We start from the raw sequence: 23,823 nt of genomic DNA, 5'->3' as shown, positions 1-23,823 counted from the left end.
AATACTTTCTTTCAACCGACTTGCAATAGTTCTTATATTCAAGATGTCTTCTTTTACCACTTTTGAAGACATCTTGTAACATAAGTCTAAAGTATTTTAAATCAACACAAATGTTTTCATTGTCAAGACCTATTTGAACAACCAAGTTGATGATATGTGCTACACATCGGACATGAAAAAAATCCCCGAAACAAGGTGGTGAATATTTAATGATAAATTTTTCAGCCGCCTTAGTATTGTTTGAAGCGTTGTCAAACGAAATCGAAAATATTTTATTTCTCAAGTTGTAAGTCGTTGTAACTTCATCAAGTAATTCAAACAATTTTTCGGCGGTATGTGGGAACGGGAAGTTTTCAAAAGCGAAGGTGCGTTTCATCAATTGCCATGTCACCGACGTCTTAAGGTAGTACGACTTACATGTGTGTATCTCGGTTGTAGAGTTTCGCGAATCAACGACGTCAACTCCGGGTCATCAAAGTGGTTAAACGGCAAACCTCGTTGAATAACGAACTTTGCCATTCTATCTTGAACTTGAGTCGTGTTGTAACGAAATAGTGTACCATCTTTACCCAAGTCAATTTGATCGGTCGTGCCAATCCCTTTCAACGCCTTGCAATATGGCTTCTCGATGTGCTTTCTCAAAGTAGAGTTGGAATCGTGCTTTAATATTGAACCACATAGTTTGCAACGAGCCTTTTGATAACCTTCGTCATCCACAATCAAATCCCAATTCTTCCATATGTCTTGGTTGCGGTTATGGTTGACTACCGTAACAACCCTTGGGTCCTCCGTAACAGGAACGGGGGCAACAAAAGCACTCTTCTTAGCCTTCTTGTTAGTTTTTTTGATGGGTGCCATAATAATATTTAGTTGGATGGTCGGGTAAAGGAACGGGTTTGCTAAAGGAGTAGTATTTTAGTTTGTTTTTGAGTTTGGTGGTGAAACAAGTGGTGGAAACAAGTTATATATAGGTTTGGGCATCAAAAACCGGTTCCAACGGCTATATTACCGTTGGAACCGGTTCCAACGGATCTATTGTCTCAAAAACCGGTTCCAACGGCTATATTAACCGGTTCCAACGGCTAATTGGTGTCTAAAAAACCGGTTCCAACGGCTATATTACCGTTGGAACCGGTTCCAACGGCTAGTTTGACTTTTGTTTGACCCTTCAAAAAAAACCCGTCGGAACCGGTTTTTCAGGTACGAACCGAACCGGTTCCAATTAAGAACCGGGTAGGAACCGGGTTGGAACTGATACTGACATACAAATAGGAGAACCGGGTACGATTTTCGGGTACAAAAATACCCAAACCGGGTATTGTACCAACCGGGTTGGAACTGGAACCGGTTCTGGTTCGGTTCCACCAGTTAGGTTCCGGAACCGGTTTTTTTGTGCACGTCTAGCTGGTTCAATCTAAAGATTGCCATGAATATAATCACAATCAGTCGAGTGGATCCATTTGCTTTAAGCGATTAAATAGACAAACTCGAGTTTGCTACCGAGAGTTATAAAGTATTTTCAAAAAGTTTATAAGTTATAATTTGGTGAAAATAAGCAATCCCAAACATCCCCTAAATAGAGATAAATGAGTGATATAAAGTATTATTTAATTGAATAGAGATAAATATGGGAGGCATAAGAGTTTATTAAAAAGTAATATAAATTTGGAAATTTTGATTCTGTTACAAACTCAGGATATTTCCATAAAGTCGTATTTTTTTCGTCAGTATTAAGTTAACTTGGTTTATAAATATTTTTTTCGGTCTAGTTTGGCTGTTCGGGTTGACTCAAATAGGCATATAATTTTTTTTTTTTGTTTGGTTTGGCCGTTCTAGTCTGCGGTTGGGTCACACAAAAAATTAGCAAACTAAATATTATATAGCCAAAAAATGCATAAGAATTACAATGTATTTAAAATTTTTCTTCACAAGTTTTCATAAATTGAAATCTAACTATAACATCATTTAGTTTAAAATTCCTAAGCAAGTAAAAATCAGATAGTGATGGACTGGATTGGGCATTGAACTTAAAAATTCAGTATTAAATTGGAATTTAATTAGATAAATTGTTTATATTACATTTATATAATTATATTTGTAAAAGCTATCACTTTACTTTTTATTATGGCTGGTCTCTTTCATAGGGTCATTCTCAAAATTCCACGGGGATCAACAGTCAAAAGTTAACCGAGGTCAGTCAAAATTTCAACACTATAATAGCACCGAATTTTTTTTTTCACATGGGATGATGGACCCCCAACCTCAAGTATATACTGTATACTCTTCTAACTGTCTTAAGAGAACCAGTAACATTAACATGGTATATGAATCAAAGAACCAAGAACATTAACATGGTATAGTCGTAAAGATATCAAAAACCCATTTTTCAAAATGATCTCTAGCAGGGACCGCATAATTATGTCATATAATAAAAAGTCGAATCGTTACCTATATGGATCTCCAAATGGTCAAATCAGCCCTTCCGTTTAAGCGACTCGGTTTAATGGCTTATATATGTAGAGCATGTTCTTTTCAGTAATATAGGTTTGTTAAAAATTTAATATTAAACTAAATTATGTTTACAATTTATAATTTATAAATACGAATAAACAACTAGAACCAATCTTTTCGACGGTCCGTTAACATTTGAGTCGTAAAAATGTCACACATAAACACACGACTCGCCTTGAAAACTTATACATATATCAAAGATTAACCAAGATGGCAAGATATATTTATAACTATAGCAGAAATGTGATTTCATCTATCTCATAAACCAACAACACTACCAAGATTTTCATTTTCTCTACATAATAAAACAACCAACCACAACACGAACTCACTCGCTCAACCCAGTGCCCCGACCCGACCCCATCCAACCCGGTTCGGTTCATTAAACCTTAGCCATTACACTTTTTCTAAACGCCCCGGTTATCGTTTTCCACCCGATCCTCAAAATCAAAACATGGGGGCTACAAATCATATTATCATGTACCTCGAGTTTTAACTTTTACAGCTGCAAAGCTAAATCAGGCTGCTGAGAATCAACCAACATACCAGTAGATTGTCTCACGGGCGACCCGATAGACTGGTACCCGATGTTAAGATCCGGGGGTCGGGATTCTTGTCTCGGTCTTGGCTGTTGCTGCATTTGAGGCGGGACCCCCCTCCAACCGGGCTGCACTTGAAACCGTGAAAGGTCAGCGGTTGTTACCATTTGTGGAAACCCGACGTGTTTGTTTTGGAGTTGACCGTCGTTGACCGGTTGCTGGAATGAGTTGAACTCGCCACGGAAACGCGTTACTTGAGGCTGCAGGCGGTCACGGGTCGGGTCGTATAAAGAATCAGCTGATATTTGTTGCTTGTGGGGGTTTCGGTTTTCTAGTAATGGCGGTTTAATGAAGCCGCCACCTTTACCGCCTAATGACATCCATGCTTGAGCGGCAGTTAACGCGACATTGTTTGAATCGTCTCGTTTTGACCCGAAACCAAAATTATTATTATTTTGTTGTTGACTTTCCTGAGCTAACATTTTCATCATTTGAACCGGGTCGCTAAGGCCGTGCAGGTCCCGCGTCATATTATTATTATTATTATTATTATTTATTATTATTATTATTATTATTATTATTATTATTATTATTATTCGGTAACGCAGGGGTAAATCTGTCATTGTTACTGCCCGGGTTCCTAAACGAGTCTTTACCAACGCCTTGCGGGTCCCGCCTAGGGGACATAATATTATTATTATTATTTTCCATCGGAACCATTCTGTTACAATCCAGACCAACTGGTTGACTCGGTATCCCAGGGGCAAATCTGTCATTGTTACTGCCCGGATTCTTAAAAGAGCCCAAAGACGCAAAATTCCCGTTTCTTGAAACGGGTTTTGATGGAACATCGGAAGCATTAGAAACCGGTCTTTTTGACACAAAATCAGCAGCAGAAGTTACATGTAACGGTGGTGGATGATTGAGTTCAGCTCGGGCCTGTTCAATTCGGGATTGTTCAACTCGGGCTTGTTCAATTCGGGCCTGTTCAACTCGGGCCTGTTCAATTCGGGCTTGTTCAACTCGTGGTCGGCCCGTGTTTTCGGGCCTTGTAAAGTTTCGGGCTTGTTCAATTCGGGCTTGTTCAACTCGGGCCTGTTCAACTCGGGCTTGCTCAACTCGGGCCTGCTCAACTCGTGGTGGACCCGTGTTTTCGGGCCTTGTAAAGTTCCTGGATAGTGAGTTCTGATGCATAAGATTTGAACCAGGAAAGAAAGAAGTTCTTGGGCTCAGGTTCAGGTTCGGGCTCGGATCTTTGCGGGGTTGTCTAGGAGATTCTTGCTTTACAAGAATCGCAGGGTTAAAACGGTCATTTACCTCTTCACCGTCCACATGGGAAGCTTTTTGGGTGTTTTTAACATCTGAAGGAATCTTGAAAAGTGCAAGAAAATTTGGTACTTTTAAGGTGCGGTTTTCAGGCAGTAGTACTGGAGTTGGAAGTGGTTCATATTCACCGACCCATCCGGGCCCAAATTTGACACCTTCAGGTAAAGCTTGCTCGATTGTGTGAGATGCGATTTTCCAAGCAACGGGCCCGAGAGTTGCAGCAAAACGGGCCAAGCTTCGAGCATAGGAGTGATCTACATGGAGCCCAACCTGATTTCCAAAGATTGAATAACACGAGTCAGAGCATCTCCAAAGGCAAACACTTGTTTTTGTTTCAAACCGCCAACTCGGCATGCCAAATCAGATTTTAAACCAACCTACAAAAATCTTTATTTCTCCTCCAGTGGTTATTACGCGTTTTTGTTTCAAACCGCCACCTCATCACTTACTATTCCCTTTATTTCATCTATATCTTTTATAATTAATTATTTTATATTTCGTACATAATATATTAATTAAATAAAAAAACACATAAAAAAAGTTACTAAAACACACACACACACACACATTAAAATAAAACTTAAAACAAGCAATATTTTTTAAAAAAACACACCTAAAATAATAACATACTAATAATAACCAATGTGAATCAAGAGGCCCGTATGCTTAGGCTTTCTTTCTTTTTTTTTCTTTTTTAATGAAAAAAATTAATAACTATTTAATGTTTACTTTGTTAAATATAAAATTAATGTGAATGGGGCCCACGTCAAGGTTTGTAAAATTCAAGCATGTGCCACATCACCCCATTGGAGATGCTCTACCTACATAGACTCCACTAGGCATTACTTTGCTGATGTGGATGACACATAGATTAATATTATTGCGACTTACAGGAATGAACTGCTTGCTTTCACCCTCAAATGTTGAAAGAACAGAGTCTGACTCAGCTACTGGTTCAAGAGGTAAGTTGTATGTTGCCCGTCGGTTTTCATCAAGTACAGATGTCTTCCTTCCAAGTTTAGACATACAGACTTTCTCTGAAAAAACAGTTTAGTATTCAATATATGTAGGCATAATGAATATAGCTTTACAAATAACCGAATAAGGACTTCAATATTAATGGGGTATATAATAAACATAGGTACATTACAGAAACCAACTTACAACATTAGATGCTACAAGCTAAATTATTTGTATATAAAAAACATTGATAAGTTTAAGAAATGATACATTTTTTAAACAATATTTGGAAAGTAACTATTAATCTATTATACATGTACATAAACGTTACATAACAAATAAGACGCTACGATGAAAATGTCATTTGCTGCTAAAATCATGTAACTTGATTGCTAAAATCAGTATATACAATGTAAGTTGGTTTCTATTTTATGCTTAATTTCAAATTGGTTAATAAAACAGGTAAAACGCGTAAAGTTGATTTCGTTTCTATGCAGTCGATATCGGTGATATATCGGTTATCGGTCCCTTGGTAAAATATCAGCAAAATATCGGTCGGAATATCGGTACCGATAATATCGGCGATATTGACCTATATATCACCAATATTCCCGATGATTGAGTGTTATGTGTCTTATGTCCAAGGCTTGATTCAAAACTACTATCGAGCCGGGGGTCTCACCGGAAGCAGCCTCTCTATCCCTATGGGATAGAGGTAAGGCTGTCTACATCTTACCCTCCTCAGACCCTACCATAGCATTGCTATTGGTGGGATATACTGAGTACGATGATGATGATGATGATGATCACCAATATTCCCGATATCATTATTTTAAGTCTTAATTATCAATTTTTAGTGTTCAATGATAGTGTTTTAAGTCTTAACCAGTTTCTACTTGCTACAATTGTTAGTGTTTTTCAAGTTGCAAAAGGTTAATTTGTTAATGGTAGGAGAGTATACTGAATTATTTTTAAATTGCTATATATATAAATTTTACATGATATTAAAATTACCAATATACCACTGATATCCCATCGCGATAACAATATCTCATATATCAGTCCTTGACCGATATTTTCCCGCATTAACTCTCGAATCTAATGTAAAAAATCTTTAAAAAAATGACAGAAATTAAAGTAAAAAAACGGGTACCTGGTAGTAATTCTTGATCTTTATCAAGATTATTATTATTATCACCTAACGAAGAATTCTCAGCAATCAAGACTTCACCACTAATTTGTCGGGCCGGTGTCTGAGCAGAAGAACCATTTGGAAACTCCCCTGTCCTAACAGTTGCATCAGAAAACGTTTCAGTCCCAACTGGGTCCGGGTCAGGTGTAGTAGTCCGGGCCATTGACTTCTTCAACTGTTTTTTAGGCATTGAAAAACTTGGTGTCGTATTGTGGTCGGATTTGAGTTCTTTTTCAGACTGATCGGTATTAGCCCGTAATCTCTGGAACTTTAGTTTCGCCAGTTCTTGAATAGAGCTTGCCTTACCAAATTATTAGAGCGGTGAGATCAATAAACCGAATCACATTTGCTAAAATACACATAAAAATAACTAAATAATTAAATTTTAAACATCCAAAGTTAATACCTGTTTATAGTAAACGGTATCCGGTGCATTGTATTGCATTGCATTTGAGCAAATCAGAAACACGTCACTCTGCATTCAAGATACACCATTAACCATATATTATGACATTAAGAACACCGAAGAAGATAATAGTTACTGAACATTAGTGTTGTGTGTGGTGCGGTTCGGAGCGGTTTTTGGCCAAAACCAAACCGAAAACCAAAACTTTGGTTTTTGGAGTTTTTGAAACAGTTCGGTTTCGGTTTTTTCGGTTTTTGTCATTATAGATTGAAAATTTTAGGACGAAAAAAAAGTTGGCAAAAAAAAATGAATTTACGTATAAATAATTTTGTTAATTGTAAAATAATAGACTATTATACATTTTGATCAATATTATTGGAGTTACATATTTATTATATTCTTATAAATTTCTTAATATAAAAATAAAAAACAAAAAATTTAGGAACCGTTAGTGTGGTTTTTACAAAACATAAAACCAAACCGCCGGTTTTTGTTTCAGTTTTGGATCGGTTTTTGCGGTTTCTTGCTCACCCCTACTGAACATAAACAAACGCAGAGTTACGTAGTAACCTCAAATTCTTTCATAGATAGATACAATCCTTTTGCAAGCTTCTTTCTGATAGTTGCGAAGTCCATCGGATGCTTGATCACATCATGATAGTCCGGAAGCTAAGAATAAACAACAAATCGCCAATTACATGATTATAAATTCAAAATCAAAATTTCAATAAACCGATACTAAGTAAGTAACTCAAGATACCTCGTCAGGATCAACTGGCTCGGCATAAACTCCGTAAATATCTTTTCTGTCACAATTAATCCACCGCAAAATTAGCATAAGTCATAAATCATTGACTCCAAATATTAAACTAATAAACCAATGATACTCACTTTTGAAGTTTATCCAGGATCAACTCGAGAGTCTTTTTATCCGGCATAGGCACTCTCTTCGGATGATCCGAAGCCGTCCCTAATTAATATCCCAATCAACAAATTAGACTAAATGTAGAAGCAGAAGCAGAAACATTAGCATAACTGTTTTTAACTAACCACAATCAAAATCCGACCCGCCCGCTTCTTCTTCCTCCACCTCTTCCTCTTCATTTTCTTCTTCCTCTTCATCCAATTTTCGCCTTCTAATCTATCAAAAACGTAACACATAAACACAAACCAAAGAATTAAACCACATAAAGCAAGGCAAAAAGGTAAAGAACACTACCACAAAAGTACTCAAACACATAATTACAAATTACACAAAACATAAAGAGCCCTATACAAATAACTGAATAAGTAAGCAGAGTGTATCACACGAAACAAGCAAGAGAGAGTGTTATGTAGAGAGAGAGTATAATATAGAGTGGCAGAGAGAGAATGTATATTAGATTCTGCGTGAGAGAGATATTGTGTTGGAGTTAGTTATGACAGTTAGTTGACTGTCCGTTACACTCCACAAATTAGTCACCAAATTTACTTATTAAGTTGTTAGCTGCTATTGTTACATAATATACGCAACATATTATGTAACAATAGCAGCTAACAACTACTAATATGTTAGCTGCTATTGTCACATAATATGTTGCTTATATTATGTAACAATATCAGCTAACAACTAACTAATTCGTTAGCTGCTATTGTCGCATCATACTATAACAATATGCTGCAACAATAGCAGCTAACAAAACACTAACCTAATTTAATTTCAATTTTCAGATCCAATTAACAAACTACCTCTTTAATTTCGTCGTCTTTCCTAACAAGCTTCCGTTTCTTCATCCGCTTCCCTGCGTATTCCCCGTCCTCATCAGACGACTCCGCCTCATCCGAAGAGGACGAGGAGGAAACCGATGGCATCGGCGCGTGCGACGCCACGCGCCGATGCACGTCGTCATCAAACAAAAGCAACCTCAGCTTCTTCTCTCTCCTACTATCATAAAACTCATCGCCGTCAACGTAATCATCGATATCAAAGTTATACCTCACGTTACGCCGCCGCCGTGTGCTCCGGCGGTCCGGCGACGACGGCGGCGGAGGAGTGAGGTGAGACGTCCGGCGAACTCGATCTGTGTTCGATGGACGTCCGCGTCGCTTTTTCCTCTCGATCTGTGACATATTAATGATTCTTTTTAATTGCATACTCTCTCGTTGACAGTGTTGTGTGGTTTGGCGTTGTGATGGTTTTCTCTCTCTTGTTTTATTACTACTAGTTGCAGAGAGAGTATTATTATTTTTTTCTAGGTGTGTGTGTCTTGACTCCCGAGCCTGTGGCCGAGGCTGTGTGGATTGGAGTGTGGTACAGAAGGGTTTTTGTCTTTTAGTTGAAAAAAAGGTTTGAATTTTAACGAGAATAATTAATGTGACCACGGTAATGTAACGAGTTTGAATTCTGTTTTTGATTTTTTTTCAAGTTTCAACAACTTAGCATTCATTGTGTTTTTTTTTTGTCAAATTATTTTGTATATATATGTTTCCCGCGTTTTATGATTTTTGTTGTTGGATTTGGTTGGAATGGTTGTGTAACTTAAGTATTTCAAAAGTTTTTCAATCTAGTTGTTTGATTTTGGTTTGGAGTTTGTTAAAGTCTATAAACGTTTTGGTATAGTGGAGAAGCTTGGACTTAGTTATAACGATGTCTGAAGTTACAAAGTCAGTGCTTCGGTGGTGACCGTGTTAAATATATATAATTTTCGGATAAAATCATAAAATTACATTGTTAAGCGAATAAACGGTAGTGACTGGGTCACCGTTGGTGGGTATAAGATCGGTGTCGTACCAGTACTAAAAATCCTGTTCACGAGAATCACAAATTCTTGATACCGGTGCCGGAATAGTACCGATAATAAATGTAAAAATTCGGAAAATATTGATACCGTACCGATCCAAAAACTCAAAATTTTGATACCGGTATCAGATTTGTTCATCTCTAACTGTTGGGTCCCTCTTATATTGCGCCTCTGCATTGGTGTTTAGAACGACTCTGATAAATTTAGCAAGTTTGATATAAGAGATAAAAGTTCTTGGTTGTCTTTTGGTTATGAATAGATCGAGATTGAATGGGTTGTCTTGGGAATGTATGTGGCCTTGTAGTGTTTTTGTTCTTCTTTTGGAGGTTGTGTCGAGTGTGTCTGGCTTCTTGCTAACTTGTTTATTTCAATAAAGTCAAATCAGTTTTTTTTAATGGTTAAAAACTTAAAATGGTTTGGTTAAATTACAATTATGGTAAAAAAAAACACTTAGTAATAACTAAATCCAATTTATAAAGAGTTAAAGAACCACTGAAATTGAGTGATTTGAGTTAAACTTAGTTCCTATTTCTATTTCATTTTAATTTGTTAACATAAGTTGAAATTTTGAAATCATGGTTGTAGTTGATAGGAAAAAAGAAAAAATAAAAATAAAAAAGAAATTATGTTAACTACTAGTCTACTAACTTCTGATTCCACTGTTGCTGCTACAGAAAACCTCAACCAACCCAACTCTCATCAAGGGGACCATGAAAAATATTGATGTTTATTGCTTATCATTTTCCAAATAAATATGAACCATTTGACTATGGTACTAGATCTATTGATATATACATCCATATACATATGTATATAATCTTTGATTGGTGGCTGAAATGTCTCTGAATTATTAATATGAGATTCAAAATATTGGCTTTAATATATTTGTTGGCATATACTTTGTATGATTAAAAAACAAAAGAATTAATAAGAACTAAGTTTGTTCAGAAAGGGGTGGCGGCGCAGCTTGTTGTCCGTCTACCTGCTATGTTGATGTAATATCTATGTTTCTATATAATGAAAAATGATCGAATGATGATACAAGCTAAACAAATCATATTCAGTCATAAAATAAAAGAACTAAGAAATAAATATGGGAATCGGATTGAATTCCATCTTATTTTACCGGAATAGTCTATAATGAAAGAAACTAATTGTATAATAACAATAAAATAACCGCTCATTTGGTTTTATGCTCAATTAGTCCGGGACACTTATCTTGTTAAGCTTTTAAGTAAGGTGTCCAAACAAAGTCGAAATGTCACGAAACTTTGCTTGTGACCTCGGGATCGACCATGAAATATAAGGTTCTCATAAAATGAGTCCAAGAAAATGAAATGAAATTAATAAAAAACTGATTTCACTAATGAATAACTTATACTTTTAATTAATACCTTAAACAAAACTTGTTACATTAATATAAAACTCTGGCTATAGCATGTTGCTTAACAAGTGCATTTATTATGTATCAATGAATGGAAATAAAATTAATAAACATAAAAGGTATTTTTGTAGTTGGAAATGCATTAATGACAGTGCTGAGATGTTAACAGGTGTTGATGGTGGTGGGCCCACAGCCCACTAAAGTTTACTGATTCATTTGAGGTGTGGATCCCACATGAATGCTATTGACAAACCACTAGAAACCACGTAAGACTACCCATTGTGGTGGCCATTTATCACAACCGGTTATAAGGTGGCACAAAATGACAAAAAAACATTTTAATTAAAAAATTAAAAATTCTTATTTGTCCACAACTGGTTGCAACCTTGGTTGTTCCAGCAACCCAAGTTTGCAACCAAACTTTTATATCTAACTTGATTTTTTCATGAAAATTATAACTTTTAACATTTTTAAAAAAAATGTAAAAACATGGTTTTATTTATAAAAAAATACTGAACATTTTGATATAAAGTTTATAAAAAATGAAGCATTTTTATTTAATAAAATATTGGTTTAGGTTGGGTTGTGATAGTGAGTAAAATATTGGATTGGGTTGGGTTGTATAAGTGGAAGAAAGAGAAACTAGTTTTTTAATAAATGGTTGGGTTGGGTTGGGTTGGGTTGGGTTGTGATAGTGGATAGTCTAATAACACCGGTGATAAAAAGTCCAAAGTGATTTTTATAAAGAGACTTTGTTTCCAAACTTTAAAGTTAAATGAAAGTATTAATTATTTTTATTAACAGTGTCTAAATGACGGTACAAGATTAAAGAAATAAGTGGTCTATACTCTATAGAATATAGATACTACCATTTCATTGAATATGAGATCATAGGAACATAATTTCTGTCAAATTAAGGATATTTGGTATGTAAAAAATATATTTAAAATTGATAGCGATCTATCAAGACATTTAGCTGGTTTAAATTGGCATAAAATAGGGTGCAAGGAAAGAAAAACGAGATTGATTGCTGGCTATATTGTTGGCATAATGACAGGGTCCATTAATCGAGTTGTTCCCGTGATTATTTTATCTAGAAGCATCAAACCGGTGCAAAGTATAATATCGACTTGTCAAATGTTAAGAAGATAATTGTACAACTTAGAATTGAAGTTGGATTGGACAATCACAAAAGCAGTTGAGAGATTATAGAATTACAACATTGTGCCTCTTTACTAAACCAATTGGTAAGCTCTGACAAGCATGACAAACGAGTATGGTTAGTGAGAGATGCTGATGATTTCTCGTTCTGATGACTTAGACAGGTGACTTGTCATTTCTTATATAACTCGCATACCAATGTATTTGCCAATTTGATATAAATTTCATTGACTAGAGAATATTAACGAGCAACTTCCCAAGGGATGAAACATATGAGTAATCAATGGAGAGGTAACATATCAAATGATCATCTATTGATCTATTGTCACTTTGCAAAGTATTTACTATTACATGTTGGAGTGTATACGATGAGTTTGTAATGACAAAATCCAAGAAATTATAATCCACAAGATAACTGAAGAGATATAGACGGATTATTTTCAACAATTGTAAAATAGCAAATCTTTGTATGTTTAAATGGTTAAACTGGTATAGTTTTAAAAACGTAAGCCTCGCTTGAAAATTTATAGTTTATTATCTACTGATTCTAGCTTATTGCTAAAAATATTGATATAATATAACTTCTTTGGCGTGTAAAAGAGTTCCTTTAATGGGTTTTTATTAAAGAGAAAAATAGCAATAAAGTGCTAGGGTATGAAAGCGGGCGCTAAATGGGTTCCAGCTTGCAGCCGAACATGACAACAACCCAAAATTTTACACGAATCCATGCATGACATGGTCAGAAAATATTGTCACACGTAAACTTGAAAACGATAAGTGTATTCAGGATTAGCACGAGCACAACTCGTTTAACACCTAAAAATTATTTATCTATTTTCATATTATTACGTGAAACTTCTCTTGAAAAAAACCCTCTAAATACTTGAAGGCAATGCGCGTTTAAAAAAACACATAGATGAATTATTTGGCCGGTCGTGTTAAGTGTTAACAAACTTAAGCTGGACCTCAAACTAACATGACTTGTTTAGCTACTCGTGTTAACAAGTTGGACCTAAAACTAATATGTGAGTTTATGTGTTGGGTTATTGTTGCACCAGAAAATTTAAAACAACGAATATGATCTTAAATCTTTTTAAAAAGTAAACTTTTATTGACGAGGTATCATATATCATATGTTAAAATTGTCGTATTATTAGAACTAAGAAAACACAAGTATATTATTATTCGGATACGTTTTTGTTTTAAATCTACTATGATGATATGTGAAATCTATCTATCTATCTATAATATATATAAACGAAAACCCAAAAATCTTATGTGTCGTGATGTGGTCGCTCCCCTATTTTTTGGAGTCACCATATTTGCTTGATTTTTAAATGAAAGCTTCTCATGCATTTGACCCGAATTTACGGGTATGGGTCTTATCAAAACCATATATTTCTTAAACGGGTTATATCTCACTAAATTAAAAACTAATATCACTAAATATTTGATATAATAAAGTATATAAAGTATGAATATACTAAAAATTAATGTATGATTTATTTAAAATATATATATATTATCTATAATTAAAAAACCAATTTGTAGTAAAAAAATAAACGGGTATTTTGTCTCATCAAACCTATATAGATTTTAAAACGAGTTATAACATCTCATTTATTTGTGAAACAATTTATCATCAAGTATATTATTAACTTTCATACAATAAAAAAAGATAAATATTTAAAAAATAAATAAATATTAAAAACAAATAATATAAAACAACCCCGTAATATGTAATATTGAGGGATAAAAGGGGTGTTAAAAGTTAAAACTATACTTGTTAATGTAATACAAAAGATTATAATATTTATTAAAAAATATCTTTGGATGATTGATGTTTGTAGCTAAACAATGACCCATGCTAGGAAGTACGGAGAATTGGAGACAGTGCCCTTAAAATTTAGCCAGGGGTTCACACAGGTTGAACCAAGACCCAAGTGTACTCATGGGCCATGGCCCAGGGTCCAGACTAGAGGTGCACAAAAAACCCGAACTCAGAACCGGTTTTTTTAATACCCGAACCCGAACCCGACCCTACCTGTAGAGTACGGATAGGGTAGATCAATTTGGCACTAAAACCCGAACCCGAACCAGACCCGATTTTTACCCGGTAATACCCGAAAACCCGATCTGTACCCGGTAATACCCGAAAACCCGATCTGTACTCGGTAATACCCGAACCCGGAACCGAGGTTTTCCAATACCCGAAACCGGGTATTTCAAATACCCGATGTATACCCGAAAAATACCTTAAAAATACCCGAAAAATACCCCTAAAAAGTGTAAACTTTTAAAAAATCCAATCTATATAAAAAAATACCGAAAAAAACCCCGAAAAAACCCGTAAATGGAGTTTTTTCAATACCCGATAATAAGGTATTCAAATACCCGGTTTTAGAATACCCGGTTTTATACCCGACCCGAACCCGATGCATAGGGTATGATTTTTAGAGACAATACCCGACCCGAACCCTACCCGATTATTACCAATACCCGGTCATACCTGTACCCGGTCATACCTGAACCCGGTTCTATACCCGAACCCGAGTATTTAGAAAACCCGATTTGTGCACCTCTAGTCCAGACCATTATCTACCATAAGTTCTACCGTTCGTCCCATACAACCAATTCACATTGGGATTTTGGGTTCAAATCAAGATTTTTTTTAATTGATTTTGACGGTATATGCCTGACTCACCCATGTTTACTATCAAGGAATAAAGTTGTCACTTTTAGTTGAAACCTAATCTGAGAAAACATGTACCCAGATCCGAACTAACCTGACCCGAAAAAACTAACCCAGATCGAAGTGATTTGGGTTGGTTATTGGGTCTAATTTATGGGTTTCGGGTCAACCAGGAAAACCAAATAAAATTTTATTTTTGAAACCAAAAATACTTTTAGGTATTATAGGTTAAGTCTTAGCCGCTAAGGTGATCAGAATCTGGTATAGATCGAATGCTCTATTCCATCTATTATGAATTGATTATTTATTGTTTATGTATATCTTTTATTTATGATTAATAGCACCCGTAGTTAAACACCCAAATCATGTCAGATTGAAGACCTTATGTTGGGGGTTTTTTCCTTATATTATGGCTGGACTTTGTTAAAATTTACTCTATTGTTGAATTGTTTATCTGGTCATTTGGTGTATTATTTTGTTATTTACGTTACAAACAAAGAAGCACATGTTACTTTAATTCTGATATTCTAGTTTTTTTTTGTTTATGGTTTTAGGATACTTGAAACCGATTAACCCAAACCGAACATGAAAAACCCGTGAGACGTTTGGAGGGTTTCGGGTCAGGATTTAAAACATTGAAACCCCAAGAACCCAACTTCAAAAACCCGAAACCCGAAAAACAAGCCCAAAGAATCAGACTTGGAAAACTCAAAATCTGGAAAACACCCCTAACAGGTAGAAAACCCACCACAATGATAAAATCCCTTTGCATCAAATTTCGAATCCGAAACTATAAGATCACAAATCTTAACGATCATCGATCATCATCCTCATATTATTGGACAAGAAAACCATCAAGTTAGATTAAAGTCTATAATTCTTCTTTCAATGAATGGCCCATTATCATTACCATGTACCACTAAATTTGGGCCAGGCGTTTTAGTACCCATTTTTGTACAGTATAAACATAATGATTGATATCATTAATTTGAATACGAGTACAACTGTACAAATAGTACACTTAAGTTATTTTGCTATTAGGCTATGTGTAGTGGAGGGACTACAAATTGAGGCGTTTTGCGTCATGTGGCGTCTAGTCAGCAAGGGGTGAGAATTTGTTTTTGGGGTGTAATAGTGTAGGGGCTACAAATAGTAATATAATATATATATAATATATATATGTATATATAACACACACATATGCATACATGTCGGCCCCACCACCAGCAATTCGCCCTTCTTCCAGGTGACGAGAAAATCTCGCCCCTGCCCCTTTTCGCCTAAAAATCCCGGGGGGGGGGGGTCGCGCCCCTTCATGCCCAAAAATCGCCCGAATCGGCGTCCACTACACTTAGCCTTTTAACCATTTAAAATGATATGAGGGTAATCATGAAAATACAGTTATATGTATTATTGATTCTGAAAGTCTATGCCGACACATAGCTCACTGTTCGTAAAGTAAAACCACTATATACTAAGTTATTAAAACTTGAATATTGGATGTTTAAATTTATAATGTGTGTTTGATAATGTATGCTAAATCATTAAGAGATATAACTGAAAGATAATATTTAAATCATTCATTATGTCTTTAAAACTTAACAATCAAAAGACTTTATAAACCATTAAAAATATATTTTTTGTGTGAATTAAACACGCTCTAAATCATCAGAGCTTTAGTTATCGAATTTGTATATATTCCCCACATATTGTTAGGATATGATCTTTCAACTTTAGCGATTTATCATTTGAACCATATACCTTTTCATTTAAAAGGCTACTTTACGTTAATCAAAAATTTTCACGTGGTCGTGTAGTATTTTCATACCTTTTTTTTCTTGTCTCCTCTAATAACCATATGATTTTTTATTAATTTTCAAACATATTATGCAGGATTATTAGTTTAGCTACGTTTCGATGTAAATTTTATTCAAAACAGGATTATGGGTGATAATTTACAAGTTATCAAAGCACAAATGCACAAGTCATCCAAGTAACTTCAAGAGATCAATTTTTACATTTTCTTTTTCCTAATAAACTTTACAAATATGATGTTTTACAAAATGGTGGATCTGATGTTGGGACGTGTTTATTTTTATCAGTCTCTAACCAAGTCGAATTTACAAATATGAGCACCAATAACTGGACGAAAAACATACCTTAAGAGATTTGGACCTAGCACGGCCAGTCAACGATCCTCTAAGACTTCCTAGCTTCTCATCGATATAGTGTGTTCAAACCAAGACACTACAACTCGCCAGAGAGCAAAGGAAGTTGATTTAGATCAAAATTGCTATGATAATTAACTCGTTGTGCATTGTTTATTTATAAAAGTATCATAAAAACAAAAAAGCTGATACTATTTTCATTTCTGGAATTAAATAGGTGATATAACCTTATTGGAACATATTCAGTTAGAAATCAAGTATACTGATAATATTATATTTTATTGTTATTATTTTCAATAAAGCAAAAAAGAAAAACCAAGAGGGTAAATAATATCGGGTTAATAGGTTGAATTCTTCAATCCTAACGCGTCCCATTTACGTATTTAGTTATTTGTGGTCAATCTATCTATTCTAATAAATAACTACGCATTTTTACCACTTGCCACTCTTATAGCTCTTAATTTTTTTTCAACATTTTAATATTGATCCTTATATTTTAAGTCATTTCAATATATGAATTGAAGTTTATTTTTCTTGAATGTAAATCATATTTGATTCATTCATTAATATTAATGGTGAAAAATAATAAAATAAAGAAATATCAAAATTGATGTTGCAGACCTATTATAATAAAATTTAAAAATCAAGGTAAACTATAACTTGTTTTTAAACTGGAATTTGAGCAGCAATGCATAATTTTTTATATAAGATTATTTCAAATTTGGATTTAAAATTTTCTCATATGTATTTGAACTCAAGAAAATGCGTATTTTCTTAATCTTCTCCAACCATTTTATATAAATATTGCAAGCATGAATAATACACTTTATATATATCTCGGTGTTTAAATCATTGAAGTTGAATATTATAATTATAATCTATATGAATAACGATTTACAATATGAATTATCTATCATTTATTTATATGACTTTTTAGTGTAGCATAAAGGGTTAGCAACAAGAAGATCAATATTTAGTTTTCAACATTTTCTTTCATAACTCAAGACAAAAATGTTTAAGAAACATATATTTTATGACTTGATTTATACTTTTTATATACATTCAAATATATTTAATTTAATATGTCTTATAAGACAAATTACTTAATTAAAAACATTCAATTTTTTAAACAAAAAAAATATGTTTCAATTCATTTCCACTATTTTCGCTTTCCAAAAATCATTTAAGTTATGTAAACCTAGAATATCGTTTCATCAGTTATTTAAATCATTTTAATATTATATTAACTTAATAATTTTATTTTTAGACAAATACAATGATTTGAGGTTATGTTAGTGTTACCTGTTGGATAACACATAATTAAAGTGTCTATTGTAGTATATATTTAAAATAATAAAGCTATACACAAATGTTTTTTTATTAATTTACTGTTATTTGAACATGGCTTTAAGGTTAGTATGTCTTTGTCATTTTTTATTCATATGAAATGAAACAAATCATTTTGTTATATTTAAATTTTGGGTTTTATATGTTTCTTGATTATATAATTGTTAATTTTAATATATAAATTAATTAAAATTTGTCATATGCAGAATATTAATAACAACAAATAATTTATCATTATCAATCAATTTCAGATTCTAAGGATGATTATATCATCAAAGTTCAGGTAATCTATTTTTTAGGATAATCATGTCTTTTTTTTTTTTGCATAAACATGAGCAAATGATCTCAAATGACACTATATATATATTAATTGATCAAAAGGTATGCTATTTTTATGTGTATGAATATATTTTTGTTAATTTCATGGATATATATTATAATTTATCTAGGGTCACGGTATGTACTTGAATAACCTTATCTGTAACATAAACAACTATATGTGGCTATATCAAGAGTTATAAACAGACATACATGTTACCTTATAAAGAGTTATAAGCAGACATGGACTAAAGATTTTGATTTTTGATAAACGATGTATACAAACCAATAAATCACAAATGTAGTGTACACGGAATGTATTATTCCCTCTTACCATTAAAAGTGTCAATATTTCTTTTTTTGTTTGTCCCATTACAAATGTCCACTTTCAAAATTTATTAGTTAATTTTCAAATTTACCCTTAAACACACACAATTAGCATTAATAACCAATATTGATGGACCCGATTTCCAAGGGCATTATTGTCATTTGGTAAGCAATAAAAGTAATCATTTAATCTATCTTAAACTTTGTGTTTTTCAAACCATGACACTTCTAATGGGATGGAGGGAGTACTTAGAGCATTCACATCCCATTCCATATATTTTCCCTATAATTTAGCTAAAAAACACCATTCCATAAATTTATCTATCATTTTTCAAAATTCTTCCACATTCTATTCCTTATTCATATCCATAAATTAATTCTTTATTATTTTTTTCTCTTTTGTCTTATATATAGTTAATGGTGATTGGTAGATATGTGATATATTATATGGTATGGATAAAAAACGAGTCCCTATATTTAGGGATTTACTTTAGTTGTCATATAATTCATCCATATAATAGGGAATGGATTGGAGATGTGCTTTTGATGGTTTTCTTAAAATATTCCCTAAATAATAAGGGTTTGACAACTTTAAAGAATGTGTTGAGAATGCTCTTATTTGTAACATATTTGTGTAATCTTAGTTATGTAATTTATGTAATTTTCATATAAATTGTAATTATATTAACAATATATGTTCATTTTGTTGATTGTAATTCACTTAATGGTTAAAAATTAAAATTTTCATCAATTACCCGTGTAATACATGGGCCTCAATCTAGTAGTCTAATACACAATTACACTTTAAGTAGTATAATTGTCAAAACATAGTTACACATATTTAAACATAACAAATATGTTAATGGACTAACTAAGGGGGGACCGGGTATTTTTGGGTCTGGCCTATAGTGGGAACTAAAGTTCGTCTAATTTTGTGGTGTTTATAGTTTAACTGTGAATTGTTTATTGTTATCTTAATTATCGTTGATGTTTGGGGAAAAAATATACATGAAAGTCTATTTTTTAGTATTCATTTGGGCACCCGAAATCATGAAGACGGGCCTACATATTTTAATTAATCTACCTCTACTAATAAATAAAAATAATAATGATGATGTGTCCTAATCATATTCAATATTTTCTAATATTCATTCTCCTTAATCCAAGCTATCAATTGGTCATGTGTTTAATTGGTATGACCCATTAGTTGTAACCCATATAAATAAATGGTATTTAATGTAATTTAATTCCCAATAACTTTACTAACCCATTAAATCTAATTTTACAACTAGATATATAAAGTTTTCCATCATTTTTTTTTTGAAAAAAACATATAAACAATAAACCATTGAATATATATAATATCTACCTATACTAATAAACAAAAATAATAATGATGACGTGTCCTAATCACATTCAATATTTTCTAATCTTCATTCTCCTTAATCCAAGCTATTCATGGGTCATGTGTTTAATTGGTATGACCCATTAGTTGTAACCCATATGAAAAAAATGTATTTAATGTAATTTAATTCACGATAACTTTACTAACCCATTAAATCTAATTTTACTACTAGATATATAAAGTTTTCCATCATTTTTTTTTGAAAAAAAACATATAAACAATAAACCATTGAATATATATAATATCTACCTATCTACCTATACTAATAAACAAAAATAATAATAGTAATGTGTCCTAACCACATTTAATATTTTCTAATCTTCATTCTCCTTAATCCAATCTATCCATGGGTCATGTGTTTAATTGGTATGACCCATTAGTTGTAACCCATATGAAAAAAAAAGGTATTTAATGTAATTTAATTCACAGTAACTTTATTAACCTATTAAATCTAATTTTACTACTAGATATATAAAGTTTTCCATCATTTAAAAAAAAACATATAAACAATAAACCATTGAATATATATAGTAAGTTTAAAATCAAACAGTTAATTGTTAAAGTAGTTAAATAATGATTTACGAACCATTATCGTATAATAGATATTTAGTTATGTGTGTACATCAAATTTCGTTGAATAAATACAATATATATAATCTTACAATTTGTAAAACACTATTTAACTTACATTCGTATTGATCATATAAAACATCTTTAATATATTTATGTACCAATAATTGATTTTATGTCATACTAGAAACATTATTTCAATATTAAAAAAATATATAATTTAAATATGTAACATTTAAAGTGTGTGATAATATTAAAACTAATCTATAAATTCAAATGAAAAACCCCTAAATTACGTATGATTAAATACCTAAATTGAGGTTATTTGACAAATCCCGTGTAATACACGGGTTCAAAAGGTAGTAGATAATAAATACTTTCAACAAGTTTATTTAAATACTATTTTATACACTCTTATACTGCCAATTAATTACGTTCATTAAAATAAATGTAACAAAAGGATGTAATAGTAATATAACATTAATATTACCAATTAACTATATTGTTACATGATTTTGGACCAGCTTTTTACAAAGAACCTTAGAGACAATAGTTATTTAAACAGCTTTATACATATGTTCAATGAAAATATACTTTTGTGTATTATACGAGAATCAAATTACTTCTTTTTATAATCTAAAGTTCTTTGTGTAATTTACATCGATCTTATGCTTTTTAATAATTTTCTATAATATTATATTATTATTAAAGATTATGAAACCATGTGTCTTAACTTGGTATCGACTCTCCACCATTTTTGGATTTTGTTTACACTTTAAGTGAACCAAAGAATTATAATACATGATTAACATGATTCAATAGTTTAGTTATAAAATTATTTATATATATCTTTTTAAGCAATGATAAATACCATGAGTTTTTTTTCTTAGTGTATTAGTTGTTGATACTAAACAAGCCACATGAGTTGGGTATTTATTGAAGTATAATTTTTAATGAGTTAAATGTTAGTAACACTTTTTATGTGGCATTTGTGATTATACAAACTATGATATCATAATAATATAATAATAATACTTAATTAATTGATTTAACTAGTAATAAGTATTTTTATTGTATTTTGAATGAGGATGCTATGTTTATTATAATTTAATTTATTTGTTAAAACAAAACTTAGCGGCATTCCATGGATGACGTGGTTGTAAACGCTTGAGTGTGTTCATTAGAGATTTAGAGCTCTCGCATTTTAATATCGCTTCAACTAGTTTTTTATATGTGACGCCTCTTTAAGACTATTGGGCTAACACAAGTTGTGTTTTCCACTAGCTAGTAAGATATTAGTTGAGTATCGTGAATTTGCTTGTAATGGGGTTTCAACTATATTAAGGCAAACGGTTACCACCCCTCTCTAAAGGCTAGGTCTGCCACTGATCGAAATCACGAGTTTTGGCTTAGGATTCCACCCAAGGGGAATGAACTAGAGAATAGACTCATAGAGATTGTTTATTGTTGTCGCAGATCGAAACAATAAATAGAGGCAACCATGAACGTAACCAAACGTGTATATATGAAACTGAGAAAGCATTACGTGTATCAACAACAACCATTATATTTACGTATACGACAAATAACAAATCACATTAACACAACGCTCGCGCACACGGGTAAGAACCTTGTATTAAATTTATATGAATAAATATGAATAACTATAAAGTGCAACAATTTAGTGGAAGAAATGTAGTGAAGGGTCATTTGTAAATGTTGTAGGAAGAGAGAATCTCCCCCTCACCCAAATCCAGCCAATCCACATTTGCCTTCACTCATTTCTTATCTCCATAATCTTATCCCATCCTTCTCTTTATTAAAACTATACTTAAAGCCCCTCAACTTATTCACTTAAAACAATTCAAAATTTTCACATTTTCTATTTGAATTTAAACAACAGTCTTAATTTAGACTAGCTTTGAATAGAACATTAGACTTGAACCCATGACTCTAATAGGACATTAGATGGGTTTAAGAGAATAATAATAAAAATTATTTTATTTAATAAATAGAGCTAACTTAGTTTTTTTAATGAAATTATTAAAAGTTTGCCGTTATATTTATTATATTTTAAAATATTAGTGTGGAATCAATGAACACTGTAACATTTAGTGAAAATAAATGAAGTTACCGTAGTCAGTGCATCTTTACCTACTAATAATTATTTTAAGAATTTTATAATGCAGAAATTAAACTTTAAAAAATATTTAAATTACAACTTAAGTTATCACTATATGTTCAAAATAAATGTAGAAAAAAACCGAAGTTATACTTTTTTTAAGAGCAAAATATATACAAATAAAGATGTTTAGAACAAGCTGAAAAAGTTAAACAAGCATTAAAAATTTACATCAAAATAAATAGATTTTTAAACCCCTCTGTCCAATACACCTTTATTTTCATGTTCTACTAACCAACCATATAAAGGAAAAACAAGCAATCGAATATCAAATGATATCATATTTAAATCATTACCTTTACAGATCACTTCATTTAAAATCTTCCAAATAAACCACAAGTACATGTAATTGTGTAAACAATAATTTATGTTTACAAGTACAAATTTTCAATCTTAAGTTATACTTACAAGTACAAACTTTCTTTTATTTAGATATCTTTTATTTAAATTAAAATTTATGCTTTCATAATAATGATTTAAGTTTTCGTTTTTTTCTCATTTATTTTAGTTCCCAGCTTTTAATTAATTAATCATGTAATATTTTCATTAAATACC

General features: G+C 32.3%; 2 protein-coding genes across 2 annotated transcripts; both read right to left on the bottom strand.

The window, feature by feature from the left end:
• Positions 1-2,956: 2,956 nt before the first annotated feature.
• On the bottom strand, positions 2,957-3,598 carry LOC143635869 (uncharacterized). The gene has a single exon (XM_077103596.1). It carries the CDS (start codon positions 3,578-3,580, stop codon positions 3,011-3,013), a length of 570 nt encoding a protein of 189 aa, XP_076959711.1. The 5' UTR covers positions 3,581-3,598; the 3' UTR covers positions 2,957-3,010.
• A 1-nt stretch (position 3,599) lies between these two features.
• On the bottom strand, positions 3,600-9,104 carry LOC143635853 (uncharacterized). Its single transcript, XM_077103583.1, has 9 exons — positions 8,663-9,104; positions 7,985-8,075; positions 7,826-7,904; positions 7,695-7,740; positions 7,505-7,603; positions 6,935-7,003; positions 6,490-6,829; positions 5,268-5,413; positions 3,600-4,646 (listed from the first exon to the last, which is right to left on the bottom strand). The coding sequence occupies exons 1-9, from the start codon at positions 9,065-9,067 to the stop codon at positions 3,600-3,602; spliced, it is 2,322 nt and encodes a 773-aa protein (XP_076959698.1). The 5' UTR covers positions 9,068-9,104.
• Between the last annotated feature and the right edge of the window lie 14,719 nt (positions 9,105-23,823).

The sequence above is a fragment of the Bidens hawaiensis genome, unplaced genomic scaffold (genome assembly GCF_021521415.1).
Source record: "Bidens hawaiensis isolate Kalapana, Puna unplaced genomic scaffold, B.hawaiensis_p1.1 tig00007737_1, whole genome shotgun sequence".
Taxonomy (NCBI): domain Eukaryota; kingdom Viridiplantae; phylum Streptophyta; class Magnoliopsida; order Asterales; family Asteraceae; genus Bidens; species Bidens hawaiensis.
This window is presented reverse-complemented; position numbering and strand designations above follow the sequence as displayed.